Source organism: Scleropages formosus, chromosome 1, assembly GCF_900964775.1.
Source record: "Scleropages formosus chromosome 1, fSclFor1.1, whole genome shotgun sequence".
Classification (NCBI taxonomy): domain Eukaryota; kingdom Metazoa; phylum Chordata; class Actinopteri; order Osteoglossiformes; family Osteoglossidae; genus Scleropages; species Scleropages formosus.
In genome coordinates this window covers 36,611,352-36,633,122 of record NC_041806.1, presented here as the reverse complement: position 1 = coordinate 36,633,122, position 21,771 = coordinate 36,611,352, and the positions used below count along the sequence as shown (strand labels likewise).

Sequence of the window (21,771 nt, the reverse complement as noted above, 5' to 3'; positions counted from 1 at the left end):
CCTTCTGAGGCCAAATAGGAAAGATCACCGGGCCGCTGCGGACGACCGCGAACGTGATGCAGGCGCGAGCGCAGGCAGGGAGCACGAGCGCACCTCGGAGCGAATGACCAAATAAGGCAGCAGCCCATCCCTGGTCCCGGGTCCGGCTCTCCGCCAGGGGGTTGGGGTTGGGGGTGGGGTGGGCTAGGGCTGCTCGGGGACGGGGAGGTGCTGAACGAACAGCTCCGCTCTGCGTGCGCTTCAGTAAATAAAGTGGCCGAGGAGCGCCGGGCTCGCGACAGTCGCTTGCAGAAGACATCGTAGCCATGAGCGAGCCGAGCTCTCCCTCCTCCAGATCCACATCAGCTTCGCACCTTGGGCAGTCGGCCGGAGCGCGCAGACCATGAAGCGGCAGAACGTGCGCACCCTAGCCCTCATCATCTGCACCTTCACCTACCTGCTGGTGGGAGCCGCCGTCTTCGACGCCCTCGAGTCCAAGAAGGAGACGACGCAGAAGAAGAAGCTGGACGACAGGAAAGTGGAGCTCATGAACAAATACAACCTGTCCAAAGTGAACTTTGAGGAGCTCGAAGGGGTGGTCCTGCAGCTGAAACCGCACAAGGCTGGCGTGCAGTGGAAATTCGCAGGATCTTTTTACTTCGCCATCACCGTGATCACCACCATCGGTAAGACTCAGTAAGAGAGCCCGCTGAAGGGATGCGATCGCTACGCCCGCTGTTCTCCCGGCTCAGCCGAGCACCGAACATCTTGCATGTAAAGCCTGTTTTTGGGGGGAAAAAACTGAGCACTGACCATGGGGCAAAGTGAGTAAACGCATTTTGAACACCGCACTGGTAACCACCGGGGGAGGCATTTAGTACGTTTTAGAAGCTGTTATTATGGGCTCTGATAAAGTAGGTTTTGCTAAGCTGTTCTGCAAGCTGGGCATTTTGTTACATTTTTTTAAAAAAATTAACACTATTTTGTTACACTTGTTTGTAAATGGTACGAAAGTTCTACAATGGTGACATAAGTTAGAGAGGGTCTGTAATATTACAGTTGAATTTTTAGGCTTTACCTAAATATCACAACATCGTGTGTAGTACATTTTAACACTTCTTTTCATGGGATGTGTTTTTTTTGTGTGTGTGTGTGTGTGTGTGTATGTGTGTGTGTGTGTGTGTGTGTTTTGGACTGGGAAATTAAACAGAGAACAGAAGTGATTGCTGATCAGTGAAAACACCATTAATGAGGAACAGCATTTTGAGTAACAAAATGTTTCTCTTGAAGGAACTGGAACATGTTCTATACCGCAGAGAGGTCTCAAAGGTTGCACAAAAGCCACGCAAAATCGTTTCCACGGCAGATGCACGACACATACAGTGCTGTGCTAAATAGTTAAAAGTTTGTAGGCTATTCTGGAAATTTCCCAGAACAATAGGTTCCTTAAACGCCTTCCTTTTTAAGATGTGTATAAAATAAAAGCATTATACACAATAGCCAACACATTCACATCACATTCACACATTGAATTTTTGTCATTGTATGGCATTAAAATTACTATCTGTTAACTTTGAATACAGCAGGTCATAAGGAAAACTGTCTGAGGTTGGAGAGGATTCATTGGATCTTAACACAGAGGTCGTGACCTCTCTGTAAGTAGAGGTCTTAAGTCATTACAAACAATATCATTTATGCACTTTTCAAAATAAGCTTACAGCTGGTTTTGTTCTCTTACTGTAATTATGTGATGTAACTTGTCAGATTGGAGACATTAAAGAATGTACTTAGAGTTCGCTGAACTGCAAAAGGAAAGCCAAGCGAGACAGATGAACTGCACGTTCAAGGAGAGGGTCTCAAGAAGAATCCCACTTTCTTGTCCCTTTTCATCCAACTCCCCATGGGAAGGATCACTTTAATGGAAGGAATGCTGAATGGGAAAAATAAATAAGCAATTGGAAAGAATTCCCACACATGTGGCTTTTGGCATTGGGGACGTTTTGATAAACTCCTTTGGAACTTTCACATCGGGCCTCCTTGGCAACGTTGCCTGCACCGCATGCCAGCCGGCCGTTCTCACGTCAGCACCCCGACTGCTTTAGGGTAGCTAGGGACCTCCCACACGGGCAGGGTTTATTCGCTTCAGACATCATAAATCAATGTCTCAATATAGGGAAAATGACTGAAAGTATCAGATGGAGCTTGCGCAAGTGTGTTGATATTTCTCCACTAGGGGAGGAATATGGAGTGTGTATTTTGTTTCAAGGAATATGTTTATTTTCAGGGTTATGCGTACACTGCTGATAAAAATTAGTCCAGTTATTCCACACAGGGGTGCGGTGGTACAGTGGGTTGGACCACAGTCCTGCTCTCCGGTGGGTCTGGGGTTCGAGTCCTGCTTGGGGTGCCTTGCGACAGACTGGCATCCTGTCCTGGGTGTGTCCCCTCCCCCTCCAGCCTTACGCCCTGTGTTACCGGGTAGGCTCTGGTTCCCCGCGACCCTGTATGGGACAAGCGGTTCTGAAAATGTGTGTGTGTGTATTCCACACAGGGAACTGTTTTCCCAGTTTTATATGCCCAGTTTATGTAAATATGATTAGTGTTCAATATGGTAGCAACATTCATGTGGTAAGAACAATTAAACATTTTCAGAAGGAATTTTACATACATGTTACCTCTGTTGCCCATCACTGTATCGTTGTTTGCTTTAAGAAGATATTTTTCACTGCAGAATACCTGTGAAACAACTTAATATGCAGTAATACTAAAATATTTCCTTGAATTATCTCAAAGCTCTGAACGTATGTGCACAGTACGCTATTTAATTTTGTTATCGCCAAAGTTTCACAGTTTTGCATCACTGCATACCACAGAATACATATTATCTGGAAATTAACTCTATATGGGTGTGTCCCCTCCCCCTCCGGCCTTACGCCCTGTGTTACCGGGTAGGCTCCGGTCCCCCGTGACCCCGTATGGGACTAGCGGTTCTGAAAATGTGTGTGTGTGTGTGTAACTCTATATCTATGTACTATTTATGGTGCTTGGATTGAAGAAGACAAAGTTAAATAATGCTGGCAGAACAGCTTTCTACAAATGTAAAGGAGTTGGCTCTTTTGTGCAATATAGACCCAATTTAATGGAAACTTCCTGAAATACACATCATTGCTTAAAAATTTAAAAGGTATTTTCTGTCATTAGCGGTAATGTGCCAGCTTATTAAACATCTTTGGAAGAAATCCAGAAAAAGATCTTTGAATGCAATTATGGCCAGTAGAGCAATATAAGTGCTATTTTGATTGTTTGTTCTCTAGAATCCTTAATGAACAAAGAGTCAAAACACTGGATGCTTTTACACTGAGTATAGTTCTGATTGGATACAATCCAAAAGATAACCGTTAGGATTTTGCCAGTTGGTTTCTAAAAAGAGCATTTACAACTCTTCGCACAGGATTGCTAACAGATTAACTAAATATTATATAAGTGAACAACAGACATTGTGGCCAACCCCAACACACAGCAATACAGCACTGCCTGTTTCACTTACAATCACTCTGCAGTTAAGTGACAACTGCTTAGCTTCTCTGACAATCAGCCCACTGCAGTAAGCAAGTTCTGCTCCTCCCTAAATAATCACTCCTTCATACAAAATTACTGTACATTTAAAAGGACAGAATGGCATCTCTCTGCAAGACCAAATGCATTGACACATTTCACATATCATCAGGTCCTTCCCAATGATGATTTCTATAAAATATTTAATGGATTTTCAGTCTGACCTCAAAGGCACTTTTGAGACAGATAAATAATATAACATCCTAGACTATTTTGGGATAGAAGAAGAGCTTGTGGAAGTACACAAAAGGAAAATGATGTGTGAAATAACTACAGTCTGAGATGGCTTCATCTCATCAGAACAGAATTGGTTAGATGAAACTAAGCTGATTTTCCAGGCTTGAATAGCAAAAAATAAATAAATTCCCTTTTTCAATTGAATTTTCTGACATGTTGCTTGTATGTCTGCAAAGACTGATATTAACATGTCACATAAGGTTGGATTTGTGAAGCTTTTGCTTTTTTCACAAAGAAGAAGCTTGCAGTGCTGCTTGAAAATATGTGAACTTGTTGTATCCCTTAGCTTTATAACAAAACCATTATTTAATGAGAAGCAGTCTTTCTCATCTGACATAACCGGTGTGTATTGACCAATTCTGTGTGTTGCTTTGAAGGAAATCATTTGTGTAGTGGAAAAATCGAAGTAGTACAGGTTGCAAAAATAAGTGAACCCCAAGTTGCATTGGTGAAACCAAATAGATAAGCAGAATATAGTGTGTAAACTGTAATCACATTCATTTTATAAGTTTGTGTTAAGATTCAAGATTGAAGTTTTATGAGATTACTTCAATATCTTATACAGCTGTGACCATCCCATTAGGGGTGCAAGCAGCACCATATAATAGCTACACATGAAATGAAAAAGAAATAAAACATATAACAAGAAAAAAAGGGTTCTACTTTAAATGTTTGCCTTTTCTTTTGCTGAGAACAAAACATTTACCTAAAACATTAATCATCACTGATTATATCAAGGTAATTGATATATTACACTACAGCAGCAATTTATATAATGTCTATGTTGTAACTTTGCCTGTGAAGTAACAGCTGAAGATGCCAAAAGCTGTGTAAGTAGGTTAGCTGGATTTCTAAAACTTTCTTCTGTTGGGTGTGTTACAAATTCCTGTCTTTCACTGATTGTCACTGACACAAACACTTAAACAAGAAATTGGAGAAGGATGCTGGATGCTGTTCTTCCAATACATGGTCATAGAACTACTGCATGTGTCAGGAACAAAACAGGTAAAGAATAGCTGAGGGCATCCATGGTCCTTGTGTGGTGGTGGTGGTGCCAGCTGAAAAAACAATGGTGTTGGTTCACATGTTAATTCTCAGTGCCGGTGATCCAAAACATTCACCTCAAACCCTCTCTGACCACTGAACCCAAAATGTGACTGGAGGGGTGCCAGCTGTGACAGACAGATGAGAACGCAAACCCTGACCTCAGAACACCTGTCCCCACCATCTGATGACCGATGAAACTCTATACCTTGCCCCCCACCCCCACACTATGTGTTTCACTGCTGTTAACCATAGTTTTTGAAAGGGTAAACTGAACCGAATGTGAGGGGCTGCCAACTCGTGTCCCTCACCACTGAGTCTCGTTGGGCAGATGGCTGCTCAGAACCTTGTCTGTGCACTGAAACTGACCCGAAGACCCATGCCTCCAAGGGCCCATTATCCTACATGTACACGGTATCAAATGAATAAGGTAGCCGGATGGATTACTTGAATGTGCTGAAATACGACAATTGTCTTGACTGGAAAGTATGGAAAAAAGAAAGACACCATGCAAAAGGCCTGCAATCTTAAAATTACATAAAGCATCAGATGATTCCATTAGATAGTCTATGAGCACCATGTTATTTGAGAGACTGTGCTACACAAGTGCTTCGTATTACCACTTAAGAGGCTGTAATTCTGGTGTACTGCATATTTTTGTTAGATGTGACTTTTTCAAATTGTATTTTATCCTTCTTTCAAGAATTACACAGCCCCTGCAATGTGACTTAGGAAGCCACATCACCAGAGCTTTGAGAGGACTTTTCAAATCCTGCCCAGGTGACCATCTGCATATGACTACAGTTATGGTTAGCTCATATAATGTGCTCTATGGCATTTTAGCAGCAAGGCTGCCAGTTCAGTTTTGTTTTTTTGTAAGTATGTTAATATCTGGGGCATTTTGTAAACTAAAGAGAGCGATGACCAAGCACTATAAAGTATATAGTCTATGAAGACTGAGGGCATGAATCATTTTGGTTTTAATTTTAATATTTAAATGAATGTAATATTTTTACATTTTAGTATGATAGCTTAGACAAGAAAAAAGAAAGACTACAAATTTTACTTGTCAAGTATTTAGTGAAAAATTCTAATTGTACTGCAACTAATACTGTAAACACAGACCTGCTCAAAACACAACTGTAATACATTCCTTTATATTAACATCTCACTAGTGTACTTCATTAAGCTAGCAATGGAGGTGAATGCATCTGAAGGATACTGAAAATGTAGTATTTTTTAATTTTGTATATGTGTCATAGATGTGGGCAACTTTAGAGGCGTATGTGAAAGTTAGCATCCCAGGATCGCTCCCACAGAGAGAGGTTTTAAAGTTAGAAATTTCACATTGATTTACAGGAATGACATTTTGTTTGGATCCGTGCCTTATGAGTCATTTGATCTTTCATAGTTTTCCCAGGCATGTTGCCCTTTCAGATGATCAGCTAGTTTGTACTGTACTTACTGTATTTTTTGTTTCCAATGGAGGTTTAATATAACATCTCCAGTGGAGACATTCATTAATAATTCACATATATTGTTTCATCCAGTAGCGTAGTTGATAACCATACTTAAATATATTTAAATGTATTTAAATAATATTGAGATTAAAATTGTACCATGATATTAATAACATTTTCAATTACAGAATAGCATTAGTTGAGCAGGAACCACAACACTGTGAACTACATTGTTTTAAAATAAACACAGCACACACACACACACACACACACTTTCTGAACCGCTTGTCCCATACGGGGTTGCGGGGAGCCAAAGACTAACCCGGCAACACAGGGCGTAAGGCTGGAGGGGGAGGGGACAATAAACACAATATTGATTTGAAATCTTTTTTTCTAAATACTTCTTTATATTTTCATTTTTATTCCATATTGTTTGTGAATGTGTGTTAGGTTGATACTTTGCCACAGACACATTTGAGAAGGCTTGTTGGAATTAATGATAACCCTAAATCCTGCATGTTGCATTCTCCACAATAAGTGAAAAGGCTAGTTCAGTGCATACAGAATATTATAATAAAGACTGCACTTATCTGGAGTGAATGTATGCATGTGTCTGTGTGTGGCTGTGATGGACTGGTCTCCTGACCAGCTTGTACCCCGTTAGCCTTGTGCCCATAGAGTTCAGGACAGACTCTGGACCACCATGACCATGTGCGTGAATACAGGAGTATATTTCTTGATGTGATGTCCTGTACATTAATAATACTGATCGAATGTTCACAGAATATTTTTTTTAATTACAATATTTGGGAAACAGATGATTGTAAGGAAAATTGTCTCACAGATAAAATGGAAACTTTTGTCACATTTTGTAGAAGAGATTCCAAGGAATGATCCAGTTATGTTGTGTTCTGTCTTTTCTCCATTTTCTGGCATAGATTGTCCATGGATACACACAGGTATATGTGAAGAGCTAACTTTCTGGCTATAGTTTTGTGTTATTTTGGTTCCTTATAAGATGGGAGGATTTGCCAAGTCACGACTCACTGATCCATCTTTTTTGGCATATTTCCATTACAGTGCAATGGTGAAACCCACAGCTTGGGCTGTGGGAGCAAGACTGTACTCACGGATGAGTCCACTGATGCATGATGGGGAAAAACAAACTGAAATATCCATTACAAGCCTTTTAATATCCTTAATAGTTTTATGGCCACGCTCTCCTCGCTTCCTTTTGCATCATCTCATTTTGCACATAAGATGTCTCTCACAGAAGCCTATGCTATCTGAAAAATACAGGCAAGCTGCTGTGTCATTTGTTGGCATAACAAACACGGGAGAAGGCAGTGCTTTGTATGAGCTTGGCTCAATACCAGATATGAAATGTGAGAGCATTATGGCCACATTATAGACAGATATGGGATGTGTATTTCAGTGGAAGGTTGGAAACTTCAGACGTTTGTTTATTTTTCAGGAGGGGCTTCCATGTGCAGCAGCTGGTTTTTCAATGTGATCCAAGAACAACATATTGTATTAATAATATGTTGACTCATGTTTCTTCATTATATTCTGCTTTTTTGCATAAGTATCCTTAAAATTTGTCATATTACATAATTGTAAATAGCAACATTGAAATTGTGTATGAAGACTTTTTTACATACAGTATCAATGAAAAAGAGTACATGAAATGTTTTCAAGTCTTCAAGGGTTTGACTTTCAAGCAATATGTTTGCAGACCTCCACATTCAATAATAAGGGAATTGTATAACAGCTTATGATTATTGGTAATTCTTTGTAGTAATGCAACTTTCAATACAAAAAAATGTTATTAAAAAGGGTCAGACATACATAATTTAAAGTACAATCGTAACATACTGTGGTAATGCAACAAAGACATGAATTGTGACGCTCATGTCTGTCGAGGGCAGTGTGGGATACAAGAAGTAGGAAAGAGAGGGCCAGAAAATAAGTGACTTTACTAGTGTATGCCTCTGGGCAAACATCTGCGGGGGCAGAAACACAATGGACAACTGTTCTGCTCAAAGGAGGAAATTAAAAACTACCTCCAAACCACATGCAGCAATTCTACCAAAAAACAAGAGCTGAGGAAATGCAGGGCCTTCTCAGATTTGGAAAATCTACTACCTTGGATGGGAGGGAACCTGCTTGGAATGACATGCAGGAGACCGTTAGGAAAGCAGGAGCAGAAGCAACTCGAAGTTCAAATGGGGTGCCCTAAAAGTTTTATAAGCACTGACCGTCACTCTTACAGATACTCTGGAGAAATCTGAAGGTGAACAGAAGAAGGGATGCAATGGCAATGCTAAACGGGTACAGATCCATAAAGAACAGAATTCAAATGGGATTGATCATTTGAAAATAATCTCTTTCCTTAGTGTAGATGGTATATTTTTCTTCAGCACTTCTGCTTAGGAATTAGTACTGTGTGTCCCCTTTTACAATTGTCTGTTTTCAATGCTTTATGACATCAAATTTCATCAGATCATTGTGTCAGTTCTAGCAGTATATACATGGAGCCTGAGGGAGAAAAAATTACAAGAACATTGTTTTTATGCCCTTTTCTTAGAATTGGTGATAATAAACTGTACAAAAAAAGTGCAAACTATGTGAAAAAGTAACTCTTAATCAACTTTAGTAAGGGGGTAATTAGAGTCATCTGTTTGAATATCATCTGGTCTCATTTGGGCTAACCTTTCTTAGTATTATTTTCAACTACTACAACTTTTACCAGCCACAGTGAAGTTAGTCAAACAGATTTACAGAAGAAATTATACCATGAACAAAAATAAAATTCTAAAGGCCTCCAGAAAACAGTTGCTGAAACCAATCAGTCTGGAAAGGGTTACACAGCCATTTCTTAGGCTCCAAATTTGGATCAGACCATGGTCAAATCATCAAATGTAAAAAGTAAGGAACAGTGCTAAATCTACTGATCAGTAGCTCTCCTCCCAAAATCTCTCCCTGAGCAAGGTATAAAATTATCATTGAGCTCAAAAAGAACCTCAGAGTACTATCCAGGGAACTGCAGGACTCTCTTATCTCACCTCAAGTCACTGTTCATGATATAAAAAGAAATTCATAATAAACTGGGATACACAGAAGAATGGCAAAGAAACCATAGCTCACTAAGAAGAATATGAAAGCTAGTTTACCAAAAAGTAGCTGGAGATCTCTGATGTCTCAAAAGTAGAACTTCTTGAACAATATGGGCCGCTTTGCATCTGTCAAAAGCAAAATATGGCATTTCAGAGTAACAGTGTTCAACAGTCAAGCATGGCGGTGGCAGTGTGATGGTGTGAGGATGTTTTGTTACCCCAGGACCTGGGTACTTTGTTGTGACTGAAAGAGCTATGAATTATTCTTTGTATGAAAAAAAACCTCAATCTGTGAGTTTATGTTTATAGCAGATCCTTTTCTCCAAACCAATTTCCAAAGAACTCTATGTAGAATTACCAGCCCACACACCTTATTCAGCTAGGTGACTTACACTACTAGATACACTACTTACAATGGGTCACTCACCCATACATCAGTGGAACACACTCTATCACTCACAAACTATGGGGGAACCTGAACAACGCCTTTGGACTGTGGGTGGAAAGCAGAGCATCCAGAGGAAACCCACGCAGAGACGGGGAGCGCATGCAAACTCCACACTGACTGAGCAGGGATCGAACCCATGTCCTCTCCCACCACCCAGGTGCTGTGAAACAGCAGCACTACTGGCTGTGTCACCATGCCACCCCAGTAATACTTAAGGGGCAATAAAACTGTATAAAGTAAACTGAAATTAAATTTACGGTTATACCTTATTACAACTGAAGCCCATCTGTGCCACAAAGACAATGAACCTAAACATATAAAAGGTAGTCAATATTAGAATGGCTGGAAAAGAAACATAAAAATAAAGTTATGGAACAGCATAGCCAAAATCTTTAACTGAAGTTCATTGAGATGTGCCTGATGCTAAAAGACTCAAAACACGTAGTGACACTCAGTGAAAACACTGAAGATGAGTCCAGGTGCATTCTTACATAGGTGTATAAATGCTAACAATCAGTTATTGTAATTGTTTGCCTCTTAAAATGTTCCTGTGGTGTCACATTTAACATTTTAACTATCCTAGCTTCTATTACGTATTATGTATTAGCACATTTTCAAACTGAAATGAGGTGTCCTGTTTCACTGAGGAATATGTTCTGAAGAAGATACAACAAGGGCTTCTGGTAAATAAAGCACATTGACGGAAATACACTGTAGTGTCAAGGAGACAGTACTCTTGATTGCACATCTTATAACCACAATTATTTCCGCAGCATCGTCATCCAATTTGGAAAAATGATACTGATGGGAAAGTGAAGAAATCAACCTAAATAGAAATGCAATACTACAGCTAACCATCCCTTGGGAATCCAGAAAATTAAATAGAAACATTAAGACAATCCACCCCAGATGAACCCATTGTGTGCATGTCAGTTCCAGGAAGCAATTAAAAAGGAACAAAATACAACACTAAGGGTTTAAACTTTGCATATTGATTTATGCAATGACATCCTCAACTTAAATTTATGGCAACTTAACTGAAGTTTCAAATAATGCCTAGGTTTAAATTCAAATTATGAAAAAATATATAGCTTCTTGGCTTTTTTTATGAACTAACCAAAAAAAATGTACCTGCAAACTCAATATATTTCAAATTTAAAAAGAAAAAAGTATGTTCTAAATATTTATGGTATCTTGGGACAAATTCAAGTTTATTCTGTAGATATATTAATTATATTTTCTTCTGTTTTGGAAGAAAAATTATATATAATGATCTACTAACATATTCATTGTTTTAGTGAATGTGTAAAAGGGCCATGCAATGAACCCCCGTATTGTCTGGGAGTGTACCTTAACTAGCCTGGCACCCTGTGCTTCGAGGCTTCCAGTTCTGCCTTAGCAGTTATGAAAAAAGTGACACATCCATTTTATTGAAGTAGCACAGTGTCATTCATTCAGTCAGCTGCCAGGCTGCTTAAATAAGATATCCACTGGGACAAAAACGAGCATGTGCTGCAGCCACATGTTCTAGAGTTCACAAACTCAGTGATGCAAGGTCTTCATCTTTCATTTAAAAAATGAGATTTGGGGCTTCATTCAGAATGAATTCTTCATCTTAATTTTGATTGCTTGCTCACTTTACAAGTGTTTGTATCTTCTCTACTTTGTCATTCCTGGAAGGGTTGTGTACTTGTGACCAAAAGGCCAGAGATGCAAACCCAGAAGGGTAACAATTATACCCTCCTATGATATAATTATGCTGAATATCCTCAATGGAAGGGGCAGAAATATCTAAATGGTTGAAAATCTTGGATAAATAAATACATTTGTGGTTTAACTTCCATAAGTTCCTTGAATCTGTGTATGAACCAATGGCTTTTTTGATGGATGCATTTAGATTTTAAAATCAAAAGCTCTTTTCCTGTTCTCTTGCTGTTTAAGCCCTTTGTCTCTGCCTGGGGGGAGGTGCAGTGGTGCAGTGGGTTTGACTGGTCCTGCTCTCCGGTGAGTCAGGGGTTCGAGTCCCGCTTGGGGTGCCCTGCGACGGACTGGCATCCTGTCCTGGGTGTGTCCCCTCCCCCTCCAACGTTGCGCCCTGTGTTGCCAGGTTAGGCTCCGGTTCGCAGCGACCCAGCTTGGGACAAGCGGTTTCAGACGATGTGTGTGTGTCTCTGTCTGAGGCTCATTCCTCAGTTCTATCTGTTCTTCCTGAAAAAAAGAGGCAGTCTTGAGCATTCCACTGCTCACAGGTTTGCAGTTCAAAATTTTATACAAATATTTTCATTTCATGAAGTCATCTTTAACCAAAACCTCCATGAACTCTGTTCAAACCAAAGTTTATTATTGTCTCTGAGAGATTGTCACTGCCTCCTCTCATGACCTTTTCCAAGGAAAAACACAAGTTCAGTTTCACAGCTTTTTTAAAAAAATTTTATCTACCTTTCAAGTACTATGTTCACATATTTGGTTTTTGTACATATGGCAGTCTTGGTATGAAATCAGCCTGGCCTTTGGTTCTTTCTACACTTCACTGGCCTTGGAGAGTAAATTTCAAACTTTCTAGAATAAAAGTTTGTGTTTTCTGAGGTGATTATTGTTTAATGAAGCTTGCCATGTATTTTTAGGTTCAAATGAATTTCCATTTTATTAGTCCTTTGATAAATAAATGCTGTTAGTGGCAATGTTCTCCAAAACTGAGGACAATGTGGTGGAAATGAACTGTGTGCTCTTGACATCAGCATGTGTTCTGCCATTAATAACACTGAGGCACAAGTAAATAATTCACATGTGCATCATGCTGTGCTTTGAAGTGTTTTCAGAGCAATTTCTTTGAGCTAATTGCAATTACAAGTTCCGTGAAATGCATCAGAAGATCTTTTAGAATGAGACATCTGTCAAAAAAAGAGAGTGTCAGAATGAAAAAATGACACCTAAAAAACTGTACAATATTACATGTCTGGCACAGATTTAATTGTAAAACATTTTCGGAATGCAAAGAGCATTTCAGATATAACAAGAATTTAATTTAGAAAATCCACTGAATGTTAATATGACTCAATCTGAGCAAAGCCATCGAGAGTTCTATTAAAATGAATGGAGGATTAATTTTGTGAATTCAGCTAGGCAGAAAGATTGCATAAGAGCAAAAGGGCCTCAGGCTTTAATGATGAATGCATTAACACCAGATAATGAAACACAGAACAAAATGCATAAATCTGTCTGGTGTCTTCAAGTACAAAGCATGAGATGACTGATCATTTTTAACTGTACAACTTTAATAATGGCACTTACCGTTGTCAGATTAAATAATGTCTTTTGTGGAACTCTTGTTCTTTTACAACTATATATATGTGACTTCCTGGCACTCTGTCTGGATCCAATTAAAGTTTATTTCATTAGTCAAGAAGTGTTAAAACTACCAAACGGCCAGCTAATTGCTAACTCGGTAAATTGTTGCTTCTCAGACTTCACTTTAAATGGCAGATTGGTTTACAGAATTGTTCTGTTAGCCTGTTCTCTTCTCCCAGGATGAGGGCTTAGCTGTGTTGTGCGACTTACCAGTACCTTCAGTTTTCTAAAATCCATTCGTTCACAAAAAGAGAAATTCACCATGGTACAGGTAGATGTGAAAGTTCTTAAATTCATGCAAAATGACCCCTCTAAACGCAGAGGGCAACAATGTGCAAGTGAAACAGGATCAAGGCCAAAATCCCAAACAACTGTGGACGATGTAGGTGAACTTATACAGGGCAAATAAAAGGACTAACGGTTTGATTATGTAGGAGTCTCTTCTCAAAACACAATTGCTAGTTTTCAGGCAGCACATACATTTATGTATTTTTTGCAAGCAACTTACATGTTCTCCAGACAAGAACCAAACTCAAAATGGTTAGGACTGGAGTGCAAAACAGTCTCTAGTGTTTCAGATAACAAGTCATTGTGGGTCAGCAGAATGCATTTTCTCTGGCATCTCAAAGAAATTCATTATCATTTAAATTTTAAACCCCAAGGGAACTTTAAGGATCATCACAAGAAGTAAAGAGCATTAAAAGGATATGGAGGACAATGAAGAGAAAGCAAAAAATCTATCTCAGTCCTGCCGAAAACGTTCCAAATTACCTGTACTGCTGCAGGATTAATTCAATGGCTCTGTTAAGGCAACCAGGGAACTGCATGGGTGTGGAATACACAAAGCAAGGATTCGTGTCATTAGCAGCTGGAGAATAGTGTAAAGAGAAAACATGACTGGTCTTGGACCAGCACTTAATCATGCAGGAATCCTATGGAGAGATTCCAATAAGCAGCAGTCAATGCATGGTTCAGTGTTTGGATCCATCGTTTCTTTTTGCTAGAAAATGTCCTGGTGAATCTCATTTCAGCCAGCAAAAGCACAATCTCTGTCTAAAGACGGAAGGAGGCTATTTTAACAGTCCGCTGACGACAGCTATCAAAGCAATTTCAGTGGAGCAGCCAGTCTGAAGCCTGGTTCTTCAGTAATGCGAAAGCTGTTCTGAAGTTAAAATGTTTCTGAAGACAGATGAATAGGAAAAAAGTTGTAGGACATTAGCTTGCAAGAAATACAAGACTCGTTGAATGTATGAAAGATGGACTACATGTTAGCCACCTTCTCTGTTATAGAGACGATATATGAATGAAAGGAAGTCCGTAAGGACAGACAGGTTTCATTTTAAATATGCTATTGACCGGAAGAAAACCAACTGCTGGTGGATGATAACAGTTCATGGAAGTCTTCATGGCATGGTAATATAAAGAAATACACAAAAGACATTAATAAACACTATGCATTCTGCCATTGTGTTGCTATTGCATATAACTGTAAATTAAAAGTAAAGCTTGCAAGACTCTTTTATTTCCTTACTGCAAAAGCTAGCTGGAAATTTTTGAAAATGACAATTTCTCTGCTTTTCTTTATTTTTATAATGACTGACAACATTATTGGTCTGAGTTCTGTAGACTTATCTCAAGCATTACACATGTTAACCTTCTCTTAATTTGTTATTTTCTAAAACATCAAAAAGGAAATATTTACCTAAAATTCCGTGTTACTTATAACTATGATAAATGTTGCTGATTGTGCCTGCTCACCAGTATAGTACTTTTTTATACTGAAGTGCATTCTGGGGTCAGAGAGCTTTCTTGGCCCCTGATGCAAACCCCATGCCAGTGGAAGAGTAGAAACTGATGCTCTGTGACATGCTGGGAGAGCCCAGTCCTGTTGCTTTTTATCTTGTCTCCCACACTTTAGTCTTCAGCATTAGTGAAACAGAATTTCTGTCACTTGTAAGTAATACCAGGAGGATATCCAAGATGTTTTCTGTAATTGAATGTGTAGATTGTGCACACATTTTAGGTTTTCTCTGAATCTAGATTTAGCATGTCCATTTGTCCTTTCAGAATTGAATACATACATATTGTGTTCATATTTCTGTGGTTTAAAATGTATATTTAGCAAAAAAATTATATTTAATGGACATATAACTTCCATCTGATCACATCTTATGTGGCAATATTTTCATCATAATTGTGCCTTATCGCATGTCAGATGTCAGCTATTTTAACAGAGCCAGCATCATTCAATGTCTGAACTTTAATAACACTTGATGTCTGTCTAATGATCCGTTATTCTCTCTTAGGCTCTCTCTTAGGTCCCTAAATGACCCATGGATCCAACCTCAGCACTCCATTCTATTTCACTTTTTTCTAGCATAAATAATTCAGTATTTGAATGGATACTGAAAATTCAATATTAAAGTCAAACCATAAACCAACATGCATAGAATGATTGATGTTTTATACAGTATTATTGATTCTTCACTTCTGTTTTCTTGCTGTAAAACAAGAGAAACAAAACAGGCTTTGCAGGTTTTTGGGCAAAAATGAACAAAGGCAATATAGCCAGGACTTGAAGCAGAATGTTTATGTAAACATACCAAGAAAAGTAAGGTTTGGTCACTTGGAATAGTGCATGTGGAGAAATTTATGAACCAATGAACCAGTCTAGTATAGTATGACTATCAAGTGATTGTTAAAAGGTGCTGCAGTTTAAAGGCAAACATGTTCAATATTTCAAATGCCTGAGACATCCTTAAATATTTGCTCTTGCTAGTGAAGCTTAACATTTTGAACTAGTTGCATTCAGCCTCACTACCTGCTCCAGAGCATGTATTTGGTGAATACAGAATGTGCACTGAGACCCCCAGCAAGCCAAGATGCCATAGTGTGTGAGCTTTGAGGGGGAGGGGTTCCACACTGCACAAGTTCCTTGGAATGAAGAAATCTCATGGTATGATCTCCACTAAAGGTACCCCAGTGTCTTATCTTAAATCAGTGAAGGTACCAGTTTGTATGAGTTCAAAGCGAGTTCACCAAGAAGTGTGATATAGAGGGTAAAGTTGAAAAACCCACATGATGCAAGCCCCAGGGAATGAAATGACCCCAGAGTGTGAACTCCGGTGAAGGAGGATACCACGAGATTTGAATTTCAAGAGTAGGTCCCACAGTGTATAAACTCCAGTAATGAAGAAGCAAGCTCAGCATGATATTTGTGACACTCGAGCTCTTGCAGGATGGTACCTGTCGCACAGAACCTCACCCTGGGTAGTACCTACCACAGCTGAGCCCACACACTTTGGTATCAATTTGTGTAAGGTCAAGGGAGTGAAAGAAGCACAGTAGGCACTACAGTGTCTGAGCTCCAGGGATGAAATTGATTTTTAAACTATGATCTATGGAGCAACACTAAAGGAAGGTACCATACTGTTTTATCTCGTAGAATGTGATCTTTGGGGCGTGTCCCTTGTAATTGGAGTCACCACCAACTCTAAGAAGAAATCATTACATTTAATTACATTTACAGCGCATTTAATTGTTAATCAGTTGCTCCCCTTTCCCTCTGTGTCATTGCAGGGTACGGGCATGCTGCCCCAAGCACAGATGGCGGGAAGGTCTTCTGTATGTTCTACGCACTCCTCGGGATCCCTCTTACACTGGTCATGTTCCAGAGCTTGGGCGAGCGCATCAACACTTTCGTTAAATACCTGCTCCACCGTATCAAGAAGTGCCTTAGACTGCGGCGGACAGAGGTCTCCATGGCTAACATGGTGACCATCGGCTTCATCTCCTGCATCACCACACTGTGCGTTGGGGCGATGGCCTTCTCCCGCTATGAGGACTGGAGCTTTTTCCATGCCTACTACTACTGTTTCATCACCCTCACAACCATTGGCTTCGGGGATTACGTAGCGTTGCAGAAGGACCATGCCTTGCAGAACAACCCCAAGTATGTGGCATTTAGTTTCATTTACATCCTCACAGGGCTCACAGTCATTGGGGCCTTCCTCAACCTGGTGGTGCTACGCTTCATGACCATGAACGCTGAAGATGAGAAGCGGGATGCTGAGCACCGGGCCCTGCTGTCCCGTGCTGGCCAAGCCGGTCTCCCTGAATGCAACCCAGAGCCTGCGTCATCCTCCTCGGGCGGTGGCACAGGGCGGGGCTTGCGCAACGTTTACGCCGAAGTCATGCACTTTCAATCCATGTGCTCCTGCCTGTGGTACAAGAGTCGAGAGAAGCTGCAGTACTCCATCCCCATGATCATCCCTCGGGACCTGTCCACCTCAGACACCTATGTGGAACAGAGCGAGTTCTTTGTTGACCCGAACTCCAACGGCTGTGTGTGCAGCTTGCAACAGCGTTCAGCCATTAGTTCTGTGTCCACTGGGCTCCACAGCCTCTCCACCTACAGGGGACTAACAAAGAGACGTAGCTCTATCTAATTGCTGGAGACCTCAGAGTATCACTCCTCAGCATATAGAAGACTATTTTAATAGTAATAAGTAAACCAAATTTTTTGCACATACTTTAGGACTTGAAAAGCAGCTCATGTGGGGAACCTTTTTAATGGAAATAAGACATGCTCCACAGCAAGTGATTAATATTTTTTATCATCGGTTATACACAATGATATATTTATAACATTGTTCCGCCTCTACTACTACAATATTTTATAAACTGAAGCATGTCTTTTCTCCATGAAAATACGAAAGGGAGTCATTTGAGTACAATATTCAATGAAACAAAGTGTATGTACCAAAATTTGCAATTTTTATGTTTAAAATATTGTAAACTTTAACTGTTATGAGAGGTATATTTACAGTCTGTGCAGCCAGAGGGCAAAGTTATGTCAATTAAATTCTTTCAGACTCCAGTGCTGTATTCCATTCAAAGTGCAGCACTTAGCATTATAATTATGTTTTTCATGTTCATCTACATGTCTATTGTCTTTTATTTTAACTTATATCTGTGATGCCATCACTCATTTGTTGCAAAGTAGGTGATTGAACCATAGGGACCACTGCACGTTAGGATGCTAGCTTAGGTGTACTAGGGCATCAGTTAGTAGGCACCACAGTAGACTAATTAAATTTACACTAAAGCGTTTGATTTCAGAAATTTACCTTGAAATTTGTATGTTAGGGAAAATGTCTTTGCTTGGAAGTGAAAGCAACAGTTTTATCAGGTAGAAGACAAAAGTCGGAATGTTTGGAAATCGATATAGTTGTTGGTACAGCCTGCAGCTGGGGCAGCAGAGACATCAACAGAAGGGTCTGGAACTGTTCTACAAAAATTTGGGATGTGAAATTTGCCCAGTACCTGCTGGTTTTAATCAAAGTGGATGCTGCTCTTTCAGGCCCTCCTCCTGACAATCCAGCAAATGAAAACTGTAGCTGTCCATTGAACATGGAAGAAACTGTGTCATGTGATTAAGATGACTGCTACCTGTGCTCTATATCTTTTGCCATCTAATGGAATAAGTGGACCAGGCTATGTCAGGGGAACTCTGGCACGTCCTGTTATGTAGTTTAAGAAACCCTTTATAACACAGGCACTCGGGGGTGTAGAGCTCCTAAGACCGTCAATGCAAGTTCACACGTCTGGTTGTTGAGAAAACTGCGGTCCTTCGTGGCTCAGAAGTTCATTTCCCATGCTCTTTGGACCACTGAACAGGCTGTAAAGAGTTGCCAGGTTTTGTGAAGAGTTTGTACATAGCAACCCAGCTATTGCCTTGTAATGCTTGTGACCCATGTTGAACTCAGCTGTTGAAGCAGCTTTGACTAATGACCTTAAATTATACTTCTTGGAGTGCCCCATTCTACCCACCTTTGGTTTTCAATGATAATTTTGACCTCCTAGAACAGACAGACCTTTCAGACTCTTCCTCAGAGGACATTTGCAAGTTCTGCAGAACCTATCACAGAAGTGCTTGCTGAACACACATCAAGATTTTTTTGCAGGTCACTTCTTTAAAATATGTTGGCTCATACTACCATAACTGATACACTGCCTGGTAATACACAAAGAAGAGATTTGTACATTACAGTCTTCAATCACACATTAGGTCCCACATGATTTGCATACATGATGTGTAGCTTTAGTACTCCAGCTTTCCTCTACTACCTGTTTGTGTGTATTACTTTAGTTTATAATGCATCACTTTGTGGAATATACTGATATCAGTATTTCCAAAGATTTAGAAATTTAGACATAGATACAATAAAAACTCAGATTTAACTTTCTACTCTTTTAACAATATCAGGCACAAACATATGAAAGAGGTCTAATGAATAAAATTAGTTCAGCTCACTAAACAGTGGCCTCTGACAACAAAAACAAAATGTATTCTTGACATAAGGGAGATTTCATAAACATTACAGTCAGTTTTGTTCATGTCTGAATCTCAGTTACTACCTGAACGCATTGTACTCTTCTCCTGTGAAACTAAAACAATATAATTATAGCTAATACTAACAAATTTTTCCCTAATTAACAAAGATAAATCACAGCAAACTTGTTGCCGCTTTTGCTATTTTGTCTATTTATAGTACACATACATTATACCTCATAGATCGATTTTCGCCTCAATCCAGGGTGTAAACATGGAATAGAACATAGGGACAGATCAGCCTTTTTGCACCGCACACCAAAAGCACCATCACAGACGTTTGGATTTGTGTTATATAATACAAAACACTGAATCATCACTTTAAATCTGATAGGAGAAGAAACTGAACTACAGACGCAAATGACTAGTCATACTTGTGAAGGGAAGAGCTACCATCCCAACCACCTTTGGCAACATTTATCAAAAAGCAGGCTGACAAGCAGGACGCCCTGAAGGCGTATCGAGAAACAAGAACCTGAACTGTACAATTTATTACACAGGAACTCCATTACCACCCTTGATCTTATGGCACCATCACGAAGTGGAAAAGAGAAGATAATAGTGAATTTGTCACGAAACTGTTTATTCACATCTTCTTTCTCATGTTTTGTAGTTTTCATTTGCAAATGAATAAATAAAGAAAATTTCTGGATCTAGGCTAACATTGTTTTTATTATGCATTCCTAAATGAGTTTTCATAAGTGAAACATCTTAATTAAAATGTCCATCTTTATAATTAGATAAAATAATAATTTGCTTTGGACAAAATCCTTTGCCAATTGAAAAAATAATTTAATTTTAGGCACCTTTGTTGAATTAACTGCAAATGAGTAGAACCAAATGATATCTAAAAATGAAACAAACATAAGTTACATATGTCTCTTATAAATTTACTTGTTTGCTGGGACTTGGGGATGCTAGATTATTTTCCACTATAATTTAAACACAAATATACCAGTAAACCTCATCAAACTGCTAGGTACATCCATCTTACATAACCTGCTGGGTCACTTGTGAGACATCATTACTTTTACTGGTACTTTCAAACATGATAAGATTAAAACAGGACGAGATTAAAAACACTTCCAGGCCACAGTCTTTATTTAAGGCAACAGAATTGCTTTTACTGCCTTCTCCCACATGGCTGTTCATGCCATTCACTATTTTTACATTCTCTATGTATGTATGCATATCGTATCTAGTGCTCTACTATAATAACATTTTAATATAAATTACAGAAAGTAATACTGTTTATTTGTGTACTTGCCTTTATGCATTCAGTAAGAACAGAATAAACGGTAGCTTTGCTCTTGTAGCTTTCAGATTATGTTGTCCCAGCTCTGTTTTCAGTGTTCCCAGTTTTTATTTTTGAGAGGTTTATCGTCTGAAGCAGCCATAAGGCAATCATCAGATACAGCAGTCAGACGGAGAAAAGATTGGTAGTGTGGAATCAAAACTTTGTTTTCTTCTGAGATATGTTTACCCACCTCAGTACAGGACAAGCTTTAATGTCAATATACAACATGCATTTTTCTAACAATTAATTAACACATCCAATGGAGAAAAAATTCATAAAGTGTCTCCTACTTTTTCTGTATTAGCGAATCTGCTGTAGCACCCAGGTGCTATATCCCACCTTATTCCTTACTCTCCAGTGAGCCAGAACACTGCTGTGTGTCCAAGACGTGGTGTTCGGCTCATAGAACTGCATGCTTCAACGACAGAAGGTACGCCATTTGAACCGTCTCCTGTGGCATTCCCCCGCTGTCGTAACGTCTGCTTCACAGCCTACCTGCTTATACCTTGTACAGCAGGTCTGTTACCTCCCTTCGACAAAAGTCTTTCAAAATTAAATCACTGTGAGTGGAAAGTCAAGATATGCGTGATAACACAGAACTCACAAAAAGCTCATTATCTCATTGTTAGATGAGAAGTACTGAAATAAATTGCAAAAACGTGTTTTATTTTTGTCCTTTGTATAAATCAGTGAAGGCATGGTGGGGAGAACGCTGCAAAAATTTGCTGTGATTAAAAATTTAATTGAGAGGGGGAAATAAGGTTTTGAAATTTGAGGGGATTGTAATGATGACATGAAAAATTAACATTATTTTGATAGTTTATTTCATTTCC

The 21,771-nt window shown here is 39.4% G+C and overlaps 1 protein-coding gene across 1 annotated transcript; it reads left to right on the top strand.

Moving 5' to 3' along the window:
- The first annotated feature begins 203 nt into the window (after nt 1-203).
- On the top strand, nt 204-20,169 carry kcnk3a (potassium channel, subfamily K, member 3a). The gene is made up of 2 exons (XM_018743530.2): nt 204-665; nt 16,827-20,169. The coding sequence occupies exons 1-2, from the start codon at nt 383-385 to the stop codon at nt 17,693-17,695; spliced, it is 1,152 nt and encodes a 383-aa protein (XP_018599046.1). The 5' UTR covers nt 204-382; the 3' UTR covers nt 17,696-20,169.
- The last annotated feature ends 1,602 nt before the right edge of the window (nt 20,170-21,771 follow it).